Genomic DNA, 23438 nt, shown 5'->3' with positions numbered 1-23438 from the left:
GGGAGTAGAATATGGTAATTTTTTTAGTAGAAAGAGATGAGATAGATCTTTAAAATACTATATATAATATGATTATATAATTTTATGATGGTATGTACTTCATTAAATCTTGATCAATGGGTGATATTTTCTATAACAAGTCAAGTTGTGGTATTGCTATCATGATTAAACTATATACTTTTTTGTGTCAAACTCATTTGCCCATGTTTCATGAATACCATGCACTGGTCATTATAGTTAATCGAATAATTTTTTTTATTAAGCTGAGAGGCTTCCTATAGTGGGAGCAATCTTCAATGTAAACATTTAGCTATTTTAATAAAATGTGATAGGTAATCAATGGCAAAGATGAAGATGATTGATTGAATAATAATGTTTTAAATTCAAGTTGTTACATAAATATTTCATTGGTCTCTCCATTATCTCCTACAAAAATTCAAGTTGTTACCACCATATTTGCCAAGGAGGAAATTTGACAGTCATGCGATGAGTGCTCTGTATTTTCAATCCCATAATTAGGGCCATTGTCGACTGAGCACAAAATTTTGGAGGAGCAGGAATGCCTGATATTGTTTTGACTCCTTCCTAAAGTTTGAGGACCTTCCTACATTTGAGAATCGGGATTCTATTCTGGTAGATGAAGAAGAGGGGTGGACCACCAAATTTTAAAGTCATGTCAAGTGACCAAATGTGACGAGGAGCAAGGGAGATTTCTATTGCTCCCTCATATTGTAATTCTTCATTTTTTTTGCATCAAAATTTGATCAAAATGATAAATATTATAAATTTTACATATCGCATTCATGTGTGTAAATACAATGGAATATTAACTATGCAAGATTGGACAAGCAAAGGTATATGTAAAAAAGAAAAATTGTGTAAATGAATATAAGTGATGAGAAAATGGTAGTATAAGAGTGACTCACTTGTTAATATGTATTTTTTATTACCATTGTATCATTCAAATAAGTAAAAAATTAATTTGAAAATGATATTTATATGTTAATTTGATTAAATTTCAATTCTATTTTACCTTGAAATTTATAAGAATCAAATATGGTCATAAATTACAAAGTATTTAGATGTTTAATGAACAATCAATTATAAAATAAAATATAAAATATATAAAACTTAATATATAATTTTTATGTATACACCCTTATGTGATCTCTCCATTTACATGACTAAAACACCTTCTAAAATCTACTCCTATCTATGATGACAAAAGAAAAAAAAATTAATTGAAATAATATATAAATTTATTCTTAGGTGGAGAAAGAGGATAAGTAAGTGGATGAGATGGTGAATATACATAGGGGAGAGAGTGTAAAAATCTAATTATTGGAAGAGAGAGAGAGAGAGAGAGAGAGAGAGAGAGAGAGAGAGAGAGAGAGAGAGAGAGAGAGAGAGAGAGAGGATTTAGGTGAGGCATGAAGCAGGCACCAAGAGAGAGTGCTAGATAAATAGATACATGATACAAGGAGAGTAGGTAGAAATAATATGAGGGGACAACATAGAGAAAGTGAGACAAGGGGACCTCTAAGAGACATCATGTAGACATAGAGAGATGATTATTTAGATAGAGAGATAATGAGGATGGGGAGACATTTTAGGTAGAGAGAGAAAGTGAATAATTATGGCATGAAATATATGGATGTAATGATGAGGTAAGGAAAAGGGGAGAGAGAGAGAGAGAGAGAGAGAGAGAGAGAGAGAGAGAGAGAGAGATGGTAATAATGGGGAAGGCATGTTTAGAGTTGAGGGAGATACAAAAAAGTGGATGAGGGAGATAGGAGGTGAAAGATGATAATTTGGTTCCAAAAGTGTGTGTGTGTGTGTGTGTGTGTGTGTGTGTGTGTGTGAGTGAGTGAGTGAGAGAGAGAGAGAGAGAGAGAGAGAGAGAGAGAGAGAGAGAGAGAGAGGGGGGGGGGGGGGGGGAGGGAAGGGGGGGGCGGTTGAGGGTCCTAATAATAGTAGAAGGGGACATAATAGATAGAGAGTGAGGGTGAGAGCATGTGAGGCATGAGGTAGATAGAGAAATGTTTTTAGAGATGAAGACATGTGAGAGAGAGGACATGTGAGAAGAGAGAGTAAGACAAGGGGATATAGAGCTATTAAAATGAGTTGACATAGAGAGAGATTATGTGATAAAGATATGGGAGAGATAAGAGGGTGAAAGATATGAGATAGACATAAAGGGTAAATAGGGGAGAGAGGGGGGGCAGGGGAGAGAGAGAGAGAGAATAGGTCCTAATAATAATAGGAGGGGCATAATAGATAGAGAGTGAGACAAGGGAGAGAGAGTGCGAGACATGAGGTAGAGATTGAGAATGATTTTGAGAGATAAAGAGATGTGTGAGGTTCAACATGTGTGAGAGAAAGTAAGACAAGGGGGTATAGGGCTAGATACATGAGGTTGACATAGAGAGAGACTGTGAGATAAAGATATGGGAGAGATAAGAGGGTGAAAGATATTAGATATACATAGAGGCTAAATAGTGGGTGGGGGGGGGAGAGATATCCTAATGTGACATAGATATGACCCTTTCCCCATTTCATGTGGATATTAATCTAATATATCATGTGTATATCCTATTAATCTACCATTATTTGATTTACTAATGATGTATTTCATTTTTCTGTCGTCACTCCTACTAGCTTATATATAATTTATATATATAAAATAAGCCGAGAGATATCCTTCTCGAGGCGCCTATTGTCATAAATTATCTCAGTGCAATAGGCGCCTCAAAAGGATATCTCTCAGCATATTATATATATATATATATATATATATATATATATATATATATATATATATATATATATATATAGTCATAGTTAATAAAATACATCATGTATATTATATATAGTTAGAAAAAAAATTAAATTTCTAAAACTTAAACTAATCCAATTAATCAAATACAATTGTTCATTTGTCCAATGTCCATTAAAATAGGTGAGGAGGTATACTTCTTCATGTTTGTATCATCAAATGTAGTTTTGAAATTTAAGAAAGTTAGTGGCATGTTGATTCCATATGTTTCATTAAATCATGTTAACAAATAAATTTTACATTCAAAGTCTAATTTATAGATTGTTATTTCATTACATTGTTTAAATATTATATTTATAAAATCATGTTAAAAAAAAACATTTTCTTAAAAAATAAATAAAACCAAACATTTGAATAGAAGGGTAATTTATTGACTCAATTTAATAAATTTCATTCAAAATCTAATTTATATATTCATGCATTGTGTAAATATATATATATTTATAAATAATTTCTAAATTTTTGGATCTAGAAAACGAGGTCCTATAACACCAAATGAAATGAGCCAATAATTGAGATAAATCATATTTAATAATATATTTCATTGATAAAAAATATATAAATTTTATAAAAATTAAAATGACCTAAAAATAATTACATATAATTGGTTGATATTTGTAAACCTAATTCATAACCATGTAAAATGAATGCAATAGTACTTACCCTATGATAAGTACAACAAGTACAACTAGTGCCATGTAGTGGCTATGTACTTGCCTTTTGTTATAAATAGAATAGTTTTAATTGTTTATATAAATTTATGATTTGATAATTAAATATATTAATTCATTATTTATTATGATATTTTTAAAATTATACTAAATATTTATAATTTTATGAAAAAACCTAATAATAATACTAAAAGTATTTGTGTGATTGTTTAAATTATAATATTAATTTAAATTAAATATATTTTAGCTATATTAATTAGGCTGGGGTCCCATGGAAGGGGGCTTCCTTCAAAATAGAGCAGAAGCCGCTTGCTACTTTTTAGGAAATATTTTAAAGGTAGCGGTCTCATGATTTATGATACTCAATATTTTAGCTCTGAAATTTAAGGAAGACGTGCATTAAAAATAAGCTACATTTAAAATTCCCTTTAAAACTACATTTTAATTAAAAAATTAAAATTTAGATTATTGACAAGTGGAAAAAAACGTTCCTAAGCTGGTGGGGCTATTTCCAGCCCCACCCCTTTTTCACCTACTTCTAAAAATGAGGGGCTTCTACTTTTTAGGAGAATATTCTGAATAATTCCATAGCACAATTATATTTTGCTCATGAGACCGCCTTCGTAAAAAATACAGCTTAAGCCCCCCTCATGGGATTGCACCCTTAAGAATCTTAATTATAGTTTAGTATTGTATTTTTTAATTATATATCATCATTAATACTTTATATGATATACTATTATATTATATATTAAACTATAATATATATATATTTTTTATGGGTAAACGGGCAAAGCCTAGATTAATTATTATTATTTGAAGGTAGATTTGAAACCAAGACCTCCCACATGAGAGGCTCACAATTACGGTTGCGTTGTAAGCTTTTGCCCTATTAAACTATAATATTATATCTATAGTAATAACTATTAAAATTATATACAGATTATAATATGATATGATATTATAGTTGTTAATGTTATATCTAAGTATATAAATAATATTGGGTAAATTATTGCAATAATTTTATAAATGATGTAATAAAGTGTTTCAAAAATTGCATTTTATATGTGATAATGTTTTAGCCAATGAGATAGTTGTAAATTAATTTTGTTCATTTGTAAACATAAAAAAATTGCACCTTTACTATACAATATAACAATTTTATAACAAATCTTAAAAATAAATTGATTTTAACTAGTGGAAGAGAATAGTTTTAATCACTAATTAAAAGAACTCAAAATAGCCTATGGACAAGTACAAATAACACACTTGATGTTCATAAAAGTGAAGTAAACTTCCCCAAAATCACCCATCCTAATACTATTCCAATTCCAATCCACTTAACTACAAAGCTTATTAGATCATCTTTTATTTCTTTTAAAACTTCAATAATACAATTCTTGACCTCACCCTTTTATCCATAATTATTTGTTAACTGTTACATACATCGTCATATTCACCTAATCTGAAAAAATTAAATAAAAAGAGAAAATCATTTTGCTACAACCAACTAGTAAGGTTGTAAAAAGTCAATAGAAAATCCCGCATTAACTAAAAGGTGTACCTACGAATTATTATATATATGAATATTATTATGAATTGTAAGAAAAAGGTATCCCTACTAATTATATATATGAAAAAAGTCATCGTATTGGAAGTCCTAATTTGAAAAGTGATGACGTGCTATTTTTTAATTTGACAATAAAAACAAATTGCTCACCGTTTTCTATAATTAAAATTTTACGTAATGGCCATAAATTTTCAAATTGGACTTATAAAGAAATTAGTCTACAGCAGCGAGGTGATCATGAAATCAATCTATATTGAGGAAAGAAAAAAAAAATGGATAAAAAAACACAGTGAATGGAGTGTTTTTCTTGGGATTTACTGTGTGATGGGCCATAATATCTTTATTTTCATTCAATATTTCATTTCATTCATTCTGGAATGAGGGGCTGCATAATATTTTTTAAACAAAGATTGATCTGTAGGACGTAAAACACGAAATGTTATATCTGATTTCTTTTGAGATTATCTGATTAGCCGCAAGATTATCCCCATAATTTGAAAGGGACAGAATTCCAGTTGCCGAACCACGGAGTTGCGCACTAGATACGCAATAGTGGCTTCACCCACATTAACTGGTGCGCCTCTTGGCATTCCTGCCATGTCTCGCCGCAAAAAAGGCAGAAGTCAAGCCAGTAAATATTTTGCCCAATGTATTCGAGGGAACAAAGCAATTCGCTCAGCATAAATTTGTATAATTTTGTAACGTTATGTCAAATATGCTTTTGAAAGATTGTATATACTAAAGAAACTTGTGTGGTTTGTTCTTTTGGCATATATTCCGAGCGCAGTTTTTTCAGAACGTTCTCTTGTAAATTTATTCGCTAAAATTAGGAGGGAATTCAGTAGCAGGTCCAGTATTAGGCGGATTTTTGATACGTAAATGGCCGGGGCAGAGCATCAATGTTGCGGGGCTACTTTCTGGATATATATTTTGATAATTTTGGGGCTCGTTTTGTTCGCGGGTTTGATGTCTGGTCTTACGCTCGGCTTAATGTCGCTCGGACTCGTTGATTTGGAAGTGCTCATTAAATCCGGCACGGAAAAAGATCGAAGACATGCTGGTAAATTATCTTTAGCCTTACTTTCGGTTATTAATTTTTTCAATCAAAACAGGGCGCTTAAAGATAGTATATTAATGTACATAAATGATTGAAGAGGATAGTTGGACTGTAAATGAACAGCTTGCTTAGAGTGGAGAATTGTTGCCTGATTGATTGAAATGATCTAATAGGTCGATTGGACCGCAAAAGTTTACCTGACTCGATGAAGTTGAGGAAACAGAGTCAAATCAATGGTGGCCTTGTTCTTGCAGCCAAAATCAAGATTTAATACAGTTTCTCTTACTATCTGATAAAACAAAATTCTATGTCTCTAATTAAGATATAAGAAGTCAAAGGAATCATAACCAAGAACTTAGATTTGAGAATATATTCGTTTGCTTGATCTCTATGTATAAAATCTAAATTGAACTTTTTCCCTTCAGCTCTTCGGCGCTTCGCATCCTTCTGTCCCTTTGTGTAAATATTTCCAAAGAGGAACAAATGTTTTTGTCTTGTGGATGCTGATTGTCCAGTGCCCAGGATGCTCTTGCATTAGATAACTTGGATATCTGAATTCATGAACTTCTGCTTAACGAGGGGTTAAAATCTTGGAAGTATAGCCATCATGACCAACCTCTCCCAAAGTCGATGATGTCGAGTCTCCTGTAAGTATGTTTTTCCACTTGAACTGGTACTCCCTATTGTGTCTGTAGGATCAGTTGAGGAAAAAGAAGAACAAAGATACAGAATAAACACGGAAGAGCACATGTGGCAATACCATCTTCATTCATCTAATTAAATAAACATTCAATCTACATAAGTAGTATGTAGGTGGTTTAACCACCCTATAGACCACCAAATAATCACCCACTTGCTGATGTCATCATGGTGTGGTTAACTAGGATTAAGGATAATCATAGGGATAAAAATTAATATATGTTGTATGCGAGAATATTGTGACAAACCACGTTATAATTGAAAATCAAGGCAGATTTAGGATTAGATATGAGATATGTGAACATGCCAATGATCCTACCTCTAATTCAAAATCTCAAATCAAACCATATGGGATGAATCTCTCTATTGAATTGATCTCGCCATCAAGTGCCAAAGAGAGCAAAAAAATGGATAAGTTGGTAACATATATAAAATTGAGAGAGATGTTTTGCACTTGCATGCTAATATATTTGTGGAGTGAACAAAGTCATATCACCTAAAGCTCTCAAACCAATGAAGCACACATGAACACTGAAAGATAACTAATGTGGCAGAAGAAGAACCACTCAAATGGATGCGTTCCTCAATAATATAGCAATGCATTCTCAGATGTTTTCAGCTCTCATTGTGATAAACTTTCTACTGCTATCCAGAGCCATCTCCCAGAATGGTGAATCTTCATTCCCAATCATCGGTATCATCACTCTCCAAGTAAAGACGATCACTTCAAAATTTCAAATGCATACCAATGGTGAATCACTTTCTTCTCTTGTGCTCAATGAAAATATGATGGTTCGGGTATCTCAAAGTCTCAGATTATCCACTAAAAATTTTGGAGTCTTAGTCCAGCATTGCGGGATTCTGGAATTAAAATGCTCGGTGGCTTTAAACTGGCATGAGTGGCAATTGATGTGAGCAATCGATGTGGCTACTCACAATTAGTAATCCTCAGCTCTCACAATCTCCAAGACAATTGCAACATAATTTTGTCAAAGAAAATTGCAAAAAATGGGTCAATCGAAATATATGCTCCATTAAAATGTGGCCAAACAATAGAGGGGCAAAAAAAGTAGTCTCTAGCTAATTATCTTTGGGATCTGTATCATTACCTTTGAGAAAAATCAATAGGGTTGTCATCGTTTTGATATCCAAACAGCAAACTCTAAAGCAAAAACATAAAATTTGCTCCAGGAAGGCATGAGCGGTCCCCAAGTGCAAACATGGGTGAAACCAATTCAAATTGTTGTACAATAAGGAGAATTTTGAGTGAAAAAAACAAACATCATATGCACCAGCAGATATATCATAAAAGCACATGTCAGCACTTAAATGAGGAATCAGTTATATGAAAGCAGATTTTTTAGTGTAACAGAAGATCCTTGTATAATATATAAAGCTAATTTGACAAGAGGTATATATAGAAAATCTGACAAAGAAAGTATATATAAATACCTGTCAATAAAGAAGTGTGGAATGATAGGGAGCACAAGAAATATATGGAGATGTATCAATTGTGATCATGGAGGATATATGACTATGAAAGACGTATGAAGAATTTGAATGTGAATAGACAAGGTGAATATATGAAGAGATTATGTAAGCATACAAGTATATTTATGTTACGATAAATGAGAATAGTGGTATTGACCATGAGATCTGATTGACCATCATCTGTTGAAGGAGCAACATGCAAGTTGGAACTTTATTTTTGGAAGTTGGTGTTTTCTTAAGAAGCGGTTGGTGTCTCTTGCTAAGTTGGTGCTTTTAGCTGTGGGGGTTGGTGCCTCCTGTAGGTTGGTGCCTACAAAACTTGTAAGAGAGTTTTATATAAGCAATATTTTTATGTGGTTCTCTCCCATGATGGTGTCCATGTATATCTTGTGTTCTCTTTGTGATGTATGATAGATCTTACGTGAATGATAATATTTAATGGATATGCTTTGAGATTAAGCTATATGCTGATGATATTAAGTTGAAAAAGTAAAAGTTTAGTAATATACTAATATATTGGGTTTTCTCCTGCCCCTAGTTCAATCACAAGTTGAAAGCCGCTATCTAGTGGTAGACCTTGAGCAATTTTGAATACTTTGTTTTGTTTTTTCATGACAGGTTTAATGTTGACATGATAAGACGACCCATCCTTGGATGGATGGAATTTCATCTTTAAGTGAACACTCTACTACTTAACCAACTGAAACAATAATTAATTGATTGAAAATGAAGTAACTATAAAGGAGACAAAGGCTCCTTAAATTAGAAATTACAAAGGCAATGTTTCTAAAAGAAACAATTATTAACAAAAAGTATAAATAAAAAGATACTACTGTTGAAACTTGAGATGTTGCTGTTGGAATTGTTGTCATTGTTGTCCAAACCTATGTACCAGATGATTGTGCTCCAAGTGATGTACAAACTTGATCTATTCTATTCAATATATTATGGTAATGAATTATGTGAGTGGATGTCTGTGCTTTAGTGATGGTGATATCGTTAGAAATAGGAAATACTGAGAGGGGTGGTGTGAATAAGTATTTCACAAACTTTGGCCCAATTATGGGTATCATTAACAAACTTATAACTTGCATATGAAAGTAAACTGATTATGCTGAACAGTAAACACAACTGTAAAGTATTGCAACACATAACACCATATTTTGTTAACTAATCAAAATTATCTTGTGAAAGATTTGACCCTGCTAGGAGTCTATTACATCTGCATAGTGTCTCGGTCCTTGTTCGAGGACTAGGCCTTGTTAGAAGCCTCAACCTTGTTAGGAGTTGTTATAATACGTACACAAAGTATGCAAAATGAGCTCACTGCTCAAACATGCAATATACAATAATATTCTTTAGTACAAGAGATAAATACAAAAACCTCTTTACTGTTGCTGATATCTTCAATATTTGATTTTGCCTTTTGTTGCTCTTCACAAAAACTTGATCACAAATTTGCATTGCTATGATCTTACATCATAATTCACATCTCAAACATATAACTTACCACAAAAAGCACACTTAACTTTGCATTCAAAACTTTTCCTTTATACCTTATTTCTTTGTCTTGTCAGCCTTCATTACGCAACACACTTGCCAAATTACAAAATTAACTCTTGTTCACTTATGGTTAACATCTAGGATGTCGTCCCTAATTATTTAAGTAATTATTTTGATAAACAAAATAATTCCTTACTACAAAATATTCGATTCCATATCTTTTACCCTGTTCTATTGGCTCAACATAGTCACTGTAAGACCGAAATATCTTTGTCCGTATTGTCTTGCGCTCATGCATACATCATCCTAACATACTATACTTTCTCCAAGTAAGTGCGTACATGCCAGAAATGCTTTTGTGAACTGCATTGATTAAAATAGTTCCTGGAGTAACCTAGCCAAATTGCCAACAATCTCCCCCTTTGGCATTGATGTCAACATATGGGAAAATTGGCTAAATCCCAAAATGAAAACTTCAAAGACTTGTAACTTCTGTTACATGGCCATTACAAAATTTACAAAAACTGTGGATCATCATATATGCCATCATTCAATACGTAGGGATACTCCCCCTTTGACTATACTTTATCTTCTACATATCTTTACATACAATTTTCTTCATTTACTCCCCTTTTGACATCAATGCCAAAGGTAGTGACAAAACTTATATACATGTCAAAATTGTGTTACCTTTTCCTTTATGGGGAGTTTGATATTCTTGTAATCCAATCAACAAAGCTTTCTTTCAGATTCTCAAATTCTTTCTCCCACATGTCTTTGACTGCATCAGATACACTGATCAGGGCACATAGTCCATAAGACGCTACCTCTATTGCATTTATATCTGAATATACAAATTTTTCATATGTTGTCTTAGCCTTAAGACATTCCTCTAGCTACTTCTGTACATTGCTGATTTTCAAAGTCAAATGCTCCCTTAACAATGAAAATCTTTTGATAATTTTCTATCTTTTTATCTCAATCAGACTTATATCATCATATATCTTCGCAATTCTTATCTCTAAATCTTTAATCTTCTTATCAAGCTATTGAAGCTCATTAGCAAAGTTTTGTAGTTCTTTCTACTTCTCAGTTAGCTCCTCATTCACATCTCTAATGAAATTGTATGACAAAGTGCATCGTCCATACAATGTTCTTCCTTCTATTGCACATCTCCTTAACTCTTTTATACAGGAGTCAAGTCCTACCAAGTCATTTCTGATGTTTTTACACACTGTGTCAAATAACCGTGCATCATGTTTAACTTGTGCTTATTTAGCTGCTACTTCTGATAACTGAGTAAACTCATCATCAAAAGCCTTAATCAATTCCTTAGCTCTCACTGAGGATCTGCCTTTGTTACTCTACTAGACACAATACTTTGTAGTTTGTCAGAAACTTCCTCTAATGTTTCCTTAAGACTCTTTGCTTTCTTGTTCTTTTCAAAGAACTCACTCAAAGATGATATCAATCCAATCTGATCATCATCATCACCAGATAAATTTTCCAAAGCTGATTCTAATGGTGACGTAGATTTGACTGAGGTTTCTAATGAAATATCTGCCTCATGCTGAAAAGTGACTTTATCAATCACAGTCTCTGTATGTTTTAACTGTTGCAAAAATGCTGATTCTTGCATGACTATTTTCCAATTGTTCTTAAGTTTGTCTTCTTGCTTTTCTTCTTTTATTTTCTCTTCCTCTTCTTCATCCTTCTTCTCTTCCTCTTTCTTTTCTCTTTCTTCTTTTTCTCTTCTTCCTTCTTTTCTTCTTCTTTTCTGCTTCTTTCTTCTTCTTTTCTTCTTCTCTCTTTCTCTTTTCTTGTTCTCTCTTCCTCTTTTCTTGTTCTTCATCTTCAGAGCTTGTATAATCCACCAAATTATCAATAATGGAAGGGCCAAAATCCTTAAAAGGATTTTCCGTAGTATCCATAGTGATGCTTGTGCTATCAATTTGCATAGTGTCAGTGCCAATTGTTACTTGTGGCATCTCTGATGATTCTGCTGCCTCTTTCATTTCTGAATCTTCTGCTGTTGCGGCTGCTGGAGTTGCTTCTGCATCCTTTACCTCTACTTGCGTTTCAGTTGTAGGGATTGCTCCCCCTATTACAATGCTTTCCTTTTCTTGTGCAGGTGTCTCTGCTGAAGATTTTTGCGGTCTAGATGGCTTGAGTTTTGCATTCATCTTTATTATTACCACCTCTGTCTCCTTGCTAACTTCTTCATAGTTTCCTCCCATGACTAATATAGGCTTTGTCTTGTTCCTAAGGTAAGGTCCAAGACTACTCAATAAACTCTGCAAGTGCTCTTCACTAGTAACTTCGTAGAGCTTTCTTACTTGGTTTTTTCTTATTTTCTGATCCTCTTCTGCTATTCTCTTCTTTCTGTTAATAAGTCTTTCATACAAGTCTTTGGGAATAAGACTTTGTATATCTGCAAATTTCTTGCCATTCAATATTAATTGCCTTATCACTGCATTTTCTAGCTCAAACTTTTCAAAATTGCTGTACAAATCATAGAACTTGTTCAATTGCACAAAGTTTCCTTTGTTTATGATTGCGTTATTCAATGTTTCTATCTTTGGTTTCCATGTATTTTTGCCTCCAATAGGAACTTTTGATACTGCCTTTTCTTTTTCTTTTGCCTTCTTTGTTTCCTTTTCTTTTGTGTCTTCTTTTTCAGATTCTTCTGATTCTAACTCAACAACTTGTGCTTTTCTCTGTGTACCCTTATATGTAAGAAGTGTCTTCCTCTTCTTCTCTGGTCCACTAGCCATCTGTTTGACTCTTTTGTGTTTAGGAGGTTCAGTTGGGTCCTGCTTGACTAAAATTAACCTTGCAGACCTTCTGGTACTAGGAGAGGTGGCTGACTGAACTTTAATGACACTGACATCTTCTTCTTTCTTTCTCTGAACATGTGGGATGAACTGGGGTTGTACATGTGATACTGCTGTATAGGGTGCACTTGGTATCTAAGCAGATGGTCCTGCTACTATCACTCTCTCTGTTGTAATCACAATAGCTAAAGGCTTAGCAATGAGTATATCTGATTGCCCAATTGCCTTCATCTCTATTGCTATTCCAACTGCTTCTTTAAACTCTTCTCTACTCATTCCTGATTCCTTCAGTATACTGTCTATCTTTTTGTCAACTCTCTTCTTGATCTCCTTGTGCAACTGAATATCTATTTCCTTGACTTTTTCTTCATAGATGCCCCATCTAGGACACTCCTTGTCTCTCTTTGATTCAAGAATAATCTTCACATATACTTCTATCAACTCTTCTATTATCTCATGCCCCATAGGGTCAATGAACTTTACCCTTGGTTCAACTGCTTCCATGCAAGTCACATCAGTTTCAACCATAAAATAGATGTCATCTTTGTACTTCTCAACTAATTATGGAGGGATCCTATATCTCTGTTTCTTTTCTGCTTGAAAGCTTTTCATCATTCTAGTTATATCTTTAGTCATTTTGTCCTTTGAATGCTTTCTGTAGTAATGAGTAATTAGGTTCATTGTGCATCTATTTGTGTTTGATTCAGAGTATGACACTTAAGGGAATTTCCTTATAACTTGAAACAACAAATGTGTTATCAGAGATTCAAATCTTAACACTACATTCTTTGTCTTCTTTATTTTGTCAATGTTGTCTAGTATTTGCTGCTTCAAGATCTTACACATATTAACTTTTTCTTTCTTAACTATCATTAGGTAAGCTGCATGGATAAATCCAGCAGGTACAAAGTTCAATCTTGAACTGTAGTTCATCTTATATCCAATTACTTTGCGTATCAATCTAACATTGGTTTCCTTGATCATGTCTAGCTTCATGTTTCTACCATGTAACACTGTCTTCAAATTTGTTTCCACCAACTTCTTGACATTCTTAACATTAATAGGGTTACTACCTTCATTACTTAATCCAGTGAGTTTGTGAATCATGTCATTATCTATCATGACATGTATATCTCCTACCCAAAACATGTCCTCATGTATGCAACTTAGAATTATTCTTGTCCACTGTGATTGTCAAACTTTGTATTAAACATGTGCTTGGTGATATTTAGGTCTAGTCCATGTCACTATGGATGTCATCTAAGTCACAAGATTTGAATTCCAATTCGAGTTCGTCGATCATAAAATTCAGATGAAATTCAACAAGGGTAAACTTCAGAATTTTTTTAAAAAATTTTAAAATATAAGTAATATATCCAAAAAATTGTCAAAAATAGTTTGGCATTGCTAAATAATTAAACTACATAACTCAATATTATTTAAAAATAATATAATATTATTAGGAATAATAATCTTATATTAAATATCATAAAATTCAGATGAAGTTAAGAAAATGTAAAAATTCGCTAATATTCAAACTTCATGGATGAAATTCGGGAAATCCTATGACTTAGGATGTCATTATCACCTGTACTCACAATCATACCATGAATATACGCACGAATGTCCTCGACGTGTAAAACATTGCTCAGTACTTGTGAAAACGCTCCTAATGGGTCATCTTCTAATGAAATGTTGGGATGTTTCTTGAATTTGTATCTAGGTCTCTCACTAACATCACATACACTTGGGGTTCCCATTTCTTGCAAATTCAAACTTCAAATTACGATTGTGCAAGCGATAAATACCTCAATTTCGCAAAACTAGGGCTTGCTGAATTTGCTACGTAGAACACTTCAATTTTGCCTTTTAATTCGCTCAAAGGACTCCTTCAATTCTTGCATGATCAAATGGTACTCAAAAACTTGATTTCACCCTTTAATCATATCCAATTTACTTTTGCATTGATTGCATGAGTACTTACAATTGAAAAAGTTGTTCTTATTTTACCAATAACTTTATCTTACTTCGTGCACTCACATATCGTCTCAAAATCATATGTGCACTTAACCATAGCTTTTATTCATCTTTCTCTACCTCATACTAACTTCGCAAGTCATAGTTCCTATCCTAAAGTTTTCTATACTAATTTGATGCTGATTCAGTTGTGTTAATTGATGAAATGATATACTTAATCAGATTGTGATTGGTTGGAGACTATAACTAACTTCGATTTATTCTCAGATGCTTCACTTGATCGACTTTCCAACACAACATACAAACTTGCTGGTTCCTTGGCTTTAACAAATGATTCATCAAGGTTTCCTACAAGATCTTACATGTTTTCTCTTTGACTATTACTATTATTCTTAGTCCTTCTATTATTGTTCATATTTCTTCTAGGATTTGGGTTTCTCATGTTATTCCTCGTGTTGTTAGGCATTCTCATATTGTTCATCCTACAATATCTTGCTATGTGTCCCATGTTGTTACAAATCTGACAAACTATCACATTGTTTCCATATCTAGGTTCTGGCTGACCAATCTATACTCTGCAATCTCTAGCAATATGTCCAAAGTTGTTGCACTTATAACACATAATGCCATTTCTTATAACATTGGTTCCTCCAATAGGTCTATTTGTTGCAGGGTTAGTACCTCTAAACATTCTACTATTAACATTATCGAATCTAGGTTTCTTACATTCAATAGCTCTATGACCAAAACCATGACAATTATAACAATAACCAGAAAGGGGTTTAAATGAATTACCTGTACAGTCCCTTTTCATGTGACCAAATTCATTGCATGCATGACATCTACCTTTGAATTCATTCCTCCTTGCTTTAGGTGATTCAGCTTGCTCAGGCTGCTTTAGGTGATTCTTCAGATTGATTAGATTCAACCTTGTTCTCTTCTTTGTTCTCAGGCTGTTGGATCACAAGATCTGGTCCTTTACTTTCTTCTGACTTCTTAGATGACTTTTCTCCTAGGTATCCAAGACTTCCCTTATCATAAGAGGGTCTTTGTATAAAGATATGTTCATCAAGCTTTTCACTGCTAGAATACAACTTCTTAAGATGTAGCTTAGACTGGGTTAATTCTCCTTTCACAATTGTATTGTACTTCTCAAGTTTTGCATACTGTAACTTTGTGGTCTCAACCTTAGATGTCACTTTGGTAAGGTTAGACCTTAGATCTACATTTTCAAATTTCAAATCTGACTCAATTTTACTATCATCGTCCTTTAAGCTCAACTTTAGATTTGTAATCTTCAGTTCATACTTTAGGATCTTATTTTCTTTCTTCAATCTTGAAACTTCATCACTATCCTTGATCTGATCTTTAGGCTCTTTCTTGGACTTAAGATAATCTATCTTATCTTTCAACTTTTCAATATAGTCTTTTGCATCTTCATAGTTGTCTTTCAAAGTATCTCTTTCTTCAGTAAGAATATCAATTTGCTCTTGAGCTTCTTCAAGATTTTTCTGCAATTGATCCATATCCATAGAGATCTTACTCAAGCCATTAGGCCTTCTCTAAGTAACTGTGCTTTGATACCAATTGTTAGAAATAGGAAATACTGAGAGGGGGGTGAATCAGTATTTCACAAACTTTTGCCTAGTTATGGATATCATTAACAAACTTATAACTTGCATATGAAAGTAAACTGATTATACTGCAGAGTAAACACAACCATAAAGTAATGCAACACATAACACCGTATTTTGTTAACTAGGGAAACCCTAGCCAAGGGAAAACCCCAGTGGGATGGTACCCACAAGATGATCCACTAATCAAAATTATCTTGTGAAAGATATTGACCCTGTTAGGAGTTTATTACATCTGTATAGTGTCTCGGTCCTTGTTGGAGGACTAGGCCTTGTTAGAAGCCTCAACCTTGTTAGGAGTTGTTATTACAATTACACAAATAATGCAAAATGAGCTTACTGTCCAACCATGCAATATACAATAATATTCTTCAGTACAAGAGATAAATACAAAAACCTCTTTACTGCTGCTGATATCTTCAATATCTGATTTTGCCTTTCGTTGCTCTTCACAAAAACTTATTTTTTCGTTGCTCTTCATGTGCGTAACCTATGCTTTAGGTTTGGTGCTAGTGTGTTGAACTTTATTGTATATCTTTTTGTACTCAAGTCAACACGTTTATGCTAGACCGAGATATGCATTTAGTACAACGAATATGTGTATATAGAGAACACCTATTTAGATCCAAAGGTATGAGAGTGAGTATGCTAAAGGTGATATAATGAGAGTATGGTTATGTGAATAAATACTTGGTGGTGAAGTGTGCAAGCAGACTAAGAAGTGTGAAGGATAATAGTGAAGGCAAAGGATATTGATAGAAAGGTGTATTCAATTTTGCAGGTGGTTGTTGAAGGCTAATAGAAGATCTCTAAGTGGATCTGCTATGTAAAGTTTCTATTGTGCTACTAACTAGAACCGTTTCAAGCATATATGGATGCAACATTATTACTTCACATTTTTCTTGTAAGTCCTTTTTGTTAACTTGTCATTTTGTATCAAGGTTGTTAGCCCAACCGACAGTGAGTTAGCCCAACCAACAGTGAGCCTTACCTACAACGAGAAAATTGACAATGAGCCTTTGTAAAAATCACCTCAACTAGTGTCACCTTAATTGGTGTTGTATTCATGAGAATCAGTTTCTTTGTGGTTTTTCACATCTTGGGTTTCCCTATTGATTTTGGTGTTACAGCATTTTTTGCTTGTGTACTTTCATGTTCATATTAGTTTTAATTATCTGAACGGACTAAGTTTGCACTAGATTAATTAAATTCGAGAAAAGTGCTTTGGAACAACTGATTCGCCCCCCCTCCTAGTTTTTCGGTCTGTTCAACAATCAAACTATCTAACTGGCATATAGAGAATATAAAGTTGATAAGTAAACTAACTAGACAACTGAAAAGACTTAAATGGCTGTTAAGCTAAATAAGACAATATCATTATAATGCCCTCCCTTAATGTTCAATTTATTAGTTAACTACCTTACAAAAGACTTGAAAAAACTTGAAGGTCATTTGGCCATGAATGCATATAAGGCTGACTCCTCTTCGGAATGTTTTACAATATGAGCATGCTTCTAAGACCCTCCCTAGTTAGACTTGTAATCAGCCAACTGCTATTTGTAGAACCGTTGTATATGACCTATTGAGAGACATTGAGATTTTGAAAAACAACGATTTTGCCAAAAGAACATCAAAAACAATAAACACCCACGATTTTGTAACCAAATTGTCAAAAACTTCTGCAAAATAACCCTGTATGCCTTCAAAATCCTTGGTGTGACCCAAAACACTCTACAGTAACCATGATTTTATTAAAAAAAGGTCAAAAGCTTTTGTCAAAATCTGGAAGCCATAATTTTGTGAAAAAATCATCAAAACCCTTTGATTTGAGAAAAAGAAGGAAAAAAATGATGATTTCTAAAGATCTTTAGAAAACAACAAATCCATGACAAAGAAAGATCACAAATTTTGGGAATATTGAGCAAAAGTCTTTTACAAAAAATACATTTTTTTGGAAAAAATTGTGCAAAACTTGGTAAAACACCATTTTTTGTAAATCAACTTCAAAACCCTAGATTGAAGAAAGATTTCACATAGAAAACCCATTAATTGTTGTAAACTTGAGTGGAAAACTTGAAACCCTTCAAATCTTGACTAAAACCTTTGAAAAATGGTGCGATCCTTGCAAATTGCACCAATAAATTGCATTTGAGAAACGACGCCTAAAAAAGGTCGTCCTCTTCAAAAAAATGGCACTCATTGTAAATCCTTTTGCAAAAAAGCATGAAATGAATTGCCATTGTAGAAAACTCTTTGTCCTAGGAAAGAAAACACAACTTCTTTTCTTAAAATGGCAAGAAACCTTCAAAATTGTGGTTCAAAAACAAAACGCGGGTAGAGATCTGCAAATCGCAGCAGAGGCTTGACCAGTTGTGACACTTGTAGACCCAAAAAACCAACATGTGCGGTAGAAACCTTTGATCTTAATCTTTATAAAAAAAACTAAGAAAATTCTTGTAAATTTTCCAAATGTTTGTAGGATAACTTTACAAATTTTTCATTAAAAATCATTGAAGACCTGAAAATTTATTCCAAGTATAAACTACAAATTCAAAAACTTGCTAAAATTTTTATGGGCTATGAGACCATGAAATGAGAATTGATTGTTTGAAGGTAAAACAATTACAAAGAGGCAAAGGCTCCTTAAATAAGAAATTACAAAGATGACATTTCTAAAAGAAACTATCGTTAATAAAGCAAAACTAGAAAGATACTATACTAACATAGACATTAGAAATTTGCTACCTAAAGTAACTAGACAACTTAAAGACATGTAAACATTATAAGCTAAATAATACAATATTATTGTAATACACACGGCTATCTGAGAAATCCCCCTCATCCTCTTATTTCAGACCATCATAGGCCCCCTATTGGATAGGTCATGAAGAACTACGTCCTTGCCATTGTATTTGTATTTTAACTCCAAAGTCTAATAGTTCTGTGTTTACATGCCAAGAGAATACAACCATTGAACTTCCAAAACTTAAGTTTTATTACCAATTCCAATCACATAGAAATCATCTCACATCTTCTAACATGCTAAAACTAACCATTCAAAATACAAGTACCAAACAACTCACATGAAAGAAAACTTTTCAATCGAATAACGTAATAGCAATTAATTGCCTCTTATTCACATGATTATGATAACTTCTAATACCTAACTAAACCATCTTTAAATGAGGAGAAATACAATATTAAACTAACTATCTTCCCATGAAATTAAGGAATTACAAAGATGATGTTTCTAAAATAAACAATCATTAATAGAAAGCAGAAACAAAAAGATACTAAACTAAGTGGCACATAGAAAATAGAAATAAAATATTTGTTGACTAAACTAGCTAGACAACCTAAGACTTAAATGATCATTATAAGTCAAATAATGCCATATTATTATAATACATATGGCCTCCACGAAAATCCCTCTCTATCTTCCTATTTCAAATCATCATAGGCTGGATAGGCTATGAAGAACTACCTCCTTGCCATCGTATTTGAATTTTAACTCCAAAGTCATAGTTTTGTCCTTACATGCCAAGAGAATGCAACCATTCAATTTCCAAAACCAAATTTTTATCATCAACACCAATCCCATAGAAATCATCTCTCATCTTGTGACATGCTATACCTAACTACTCAAAATATACACACTGAACTATTCACATCAAAGAAAACTATTGAATCAAATAAAATAATATCAATTAATTGCCCCTTATTCACATGATTATGAAAATTTCTAATAGCTAACTTGGCCAACTTTAACATGAAGGAGAAATATGATATTAAATCAACTACCTTCATAGGACATTGGAATAACTCACAAATTTAAATATTGTTCAATCTAAACAAAATTATGTTCAATCTAATCAAAATTATGTTCAGTCTAAAAAAGGAATGTAAGTTGATAACTGAATAAACTAATCAAATGGATGATCAGAAAAATTGTCAAATGATAGTATTTGATATTGCTTCTTTTCTTGATGTCATGCAAGGAGAGGGGGAGTATCATTAGAGGCTTTACCTATCATCCATTGACCTTTTTGTCTCTTGCACTACTTCCTTTCAGAAGTGGCCCGCCCTACACGAGAGATGTGGAAACAGGATCCAATTTAATCATTTCTATCCAAGTCTTTGGTGTTTGGAACCCACAATAATCTTAGTTGATCACACCCTATCGACATACTTGCCTAAGAGGTTGATTTCCCATGATTAGATGTGTACTCCTGAATCATATGACACATGATCACTATATCATTGCACAACACCACCTTGGCCAAGGTTTACGCTTGCAAGCACTGTACTTTGTGCTATTAGTATCACCACCATACTCTTATACTTGATTCAAGACTCTTTTGGTCTTCCATAACCTTTTCTGGACTTATAATTCAATATGGCAATAGTGGTGTCTCACTGGAAAATGGAGAACATACATAGTTCATATCTCCCTAGGGTGTCCCTTCCCAACTTTTACTATTATTCACTCCTACTTTTGGATTACTGGCTAAGTATGTTTTTTGATACAATCAAATAGTATAGTGTCCCACCAAGTGACAATCTATCACATACTTATCAATTTTTGGTACTTTAATATCAAATTCTTCAATGCTACACCATTGTGCCAGCAGAAGACATAATTAGCTTCGAATGTTGTTAGGCAATTATGGCCCTTAATAGCTAGATAAGATAAATTAATTAATGTCCAACAAGAGACCACAAAGACTGTCTAAGGGATTGAAAAACATACAACGTGGCAACAACTAATAGCGAAACACCAAATATTGCCTAGGGAAAGAGCGAGCAAGAATAACCAACTATGAGCCCAAGAGCGCTGAGCAAAAAACAACTAAACTCTTGAAACCGATGAAAAGTACCTCAAAATCGATGGATAGGGACCAGGGTGAGAGTGGGTCTCAGACTACCCTGGAGTGACGCTGAAAGTATGGTGCAACTATTAAGTAAAACCTCTACAAGGTTTCATAGACCTAATGTGACTAGAAAGAAGAGGGCATGTGACCTCTTCATGCCTTGGGCTGAAGACATGGGCATGAAAAAGGAGGTGATAAGCTGATCCAAAGACTATCTCGGTGGGAATTGAAGTTGCAACTTGCAATCCCGAAGTCTCGTGGCCTCTAGAAGGTACAATGCAAGACACCATTGGATGGTGTATCATAAGAATGTAGAAAGAGATTTGCACTCTTTGAATAGTGAATAAAATCTCTCCGTGATCTCATAGTAGATAGGGTTGCAGAAAATGAAGTGTGTCTCAATTTCTGCCTCCCCCAGAAGACAAAGGTGACAAGTTTGGTCCTCTTCATCAATCTAATGGTCTGTCTGAATATGGAGTTTGTGGGAGCCCACTCTAAGGGTCCATTTGGTTGCTCGAATAGGAATAGAAAATTAGGAATATGTATTCTAATTTCCATTTGGTATGTCAATTGGAATAGGGAATAGGAATACATATTCCCATTTTGCCTCTAAAATGAGCCTATGCCCATTCCAAAAAATAGTTGTTATTGGAATAGCCATTCCTATTCCTAATATGCATTCCTATACTCCATTCTTATGCCTGCAACCAAACGGGCCCTAAAGGAACCCAATGAAATGCGAAGGGCGTGAGTCTAGGGATGAGAAGGGTACAAAGGACACACGATAACTCATCTTGAATATCCATATAATGCTCAGCATAAAAGGCCATCCATGGGTGGAGACCCCTAGGGGGTTACTCCAAGTCGTGATAATATACTGCCTATAGATGTGACATACTCATTTAGCTTCTGCCAAGAGGGAAGGAGGTGAGTAGGGCCATCCAAAGAGAACTAGAAGGGAGGAAGATTATCCATCTTGATCCCCACCAAACTTAGCAAAGAAGAGGCTTGAGTGTACCAACAATGAGCCCTACTTGCAGAATCAATACATGTAATCACCTCAAAAGAGCAATAGGCAAGATAAGAGTATTTGTGATACGCCTTAATTGAGTTGGCAAAGAAGGTGCTGAAGAGATCAAACTAGATCAAAGATGGCCTCGAGCTTGAAAGGATGGGCCCCAAACTCAGCCAAAATGACACTATGAGGAGTGGAACCGATGACACTTGATGATACGCCGAACCAACAAGATCTGGAATTTCTCCACCAAAGCCCAATTCGACTCTAGGAGTAAGGACCTCCACACCATAGAGCCATGGAGCACAATTAGTCTGACTAAGGAGTCCAAAAGAGACAACTTGGACATGGTGTCTGAAGCACTGTCTCTCCAACATAGCAAGGGAACTAAGCCCCTTATTAACCCATGATTGCATGGCAGGTTTACAACGGAAGTGAGGTTCAAAGAACTTAACAATAGTTATGTGACTTGGCTTTGGTTATTTTAGGAGTAGATGATTTTTGAATCCTGATAGCAAAATTCACATCATATTGTTTACGATTGGACACTGTAATGTACTCTTCAAGTATGGTTTGAAAAAATAAATCCGTTCATGTGTATTATGTTAGATAAACAAAATTGTCTTATTTTTGTACATGTTAAGCATTGTATGGGCCGTCTATTTTTCACGAAGTCTTGGTTGGTTGGGTGGTCAATGATGGTGTGTGTAACTATCACATCTGTCAGGCTGGTATAAAGTTATAGTTGAGCTTCAATAGAAGTGTGGAGCTCTCATGTGCATTCGTACTGGTTCTGTTATCATTGTGCATTACTTTCACAAATTAAATGCTGTTCCAAATATGTGTTCTCCTGTATCTTCCACGAATTTTCTTATTTCGTTGCTGTTGTTGCTTATAAATTAATGGTTTGTTTTAGTTAGGGAGCTTACATGTAGTAGGTAAAATAATGAAGCCCATATTGATCATTTTTTGTCAATTGTCTTAACTGTTGTTAGTAGATTGTAGAGCAATATAGTGTTAAAGCTGAAGTATATATGTACATGTTTTCTGTTCTATTGCTCCTACAAATGTTCAGTGGCATGATAAGAAAATAATTTTAGCAATTGATTATGGTAATCCTACCATATAATAGTCGAGTCCTGAAAGCAGAAAGGTTGCTCCAGTTGTATGGGCTATGATGGGATATTTCTTATGCATTCTGCATGCAGGGTTTGAAAATGTGTGTGTCAGGTTGGTTGTTCATATACATCATAAATGTCTTTCCTTTTCAATAATATGAA

General features: G+C 33.8%; 1 protein-coding gene across 6 annotated transcripts in view; it reads left to right on the top strand.

Annotated features, from left to right (window-relative positions):
* Positions 1-5311: 5311 nt before the first annotated feature.
* LOC149550746 (DUF21 domain-containing protein At2g14520-like) overlaps positions 5312-23438 on the top strand; it is a 147171-nt gene continuing 129044 nt past the window's right edge. For 2 of the 6 annotated variants that reach the window (XM_089786299.1, XM_089786301.1), the window contains exons 1-2: positions 5443-5708; positions 5865-6137. In XM_089786299.1, coding sequence (XP_089642425.1) covers positions 5957-6137 — 181 coding nt within the window. In that variant the 5' untranslated portion in view covers positions 5443-5708; positions 5865-5956. Of the gene's footprint in view, positions 6138-23438 lie in introns of all 6 variants that reach the window. The other 4 variants (XM_089786302.1, XM_089786300.1, XM_089786304.1 and 1 more) reach the window with 4 other exon arrangements.

Source organism: Cupressus sempervirens, chromosome 6 (genome assembly GCF_028749045.1).
Source record: "Cupressus sempervirens isolate cs-2001-9-10 chromosome 6, ASM2874904v1, whole genome shotgun sequence".
Classification (NCBI taxonomy): domain Eukaryota; kingdom Viridiplantae; phylum Streptophyta; class Pinopsida; order Cupressales; family Cupressaceae; genus Cupressus; species Cupressus sempervirens.
This window is presented reverse-complemented; position numbering and strand designations above follow the sequence as displayed.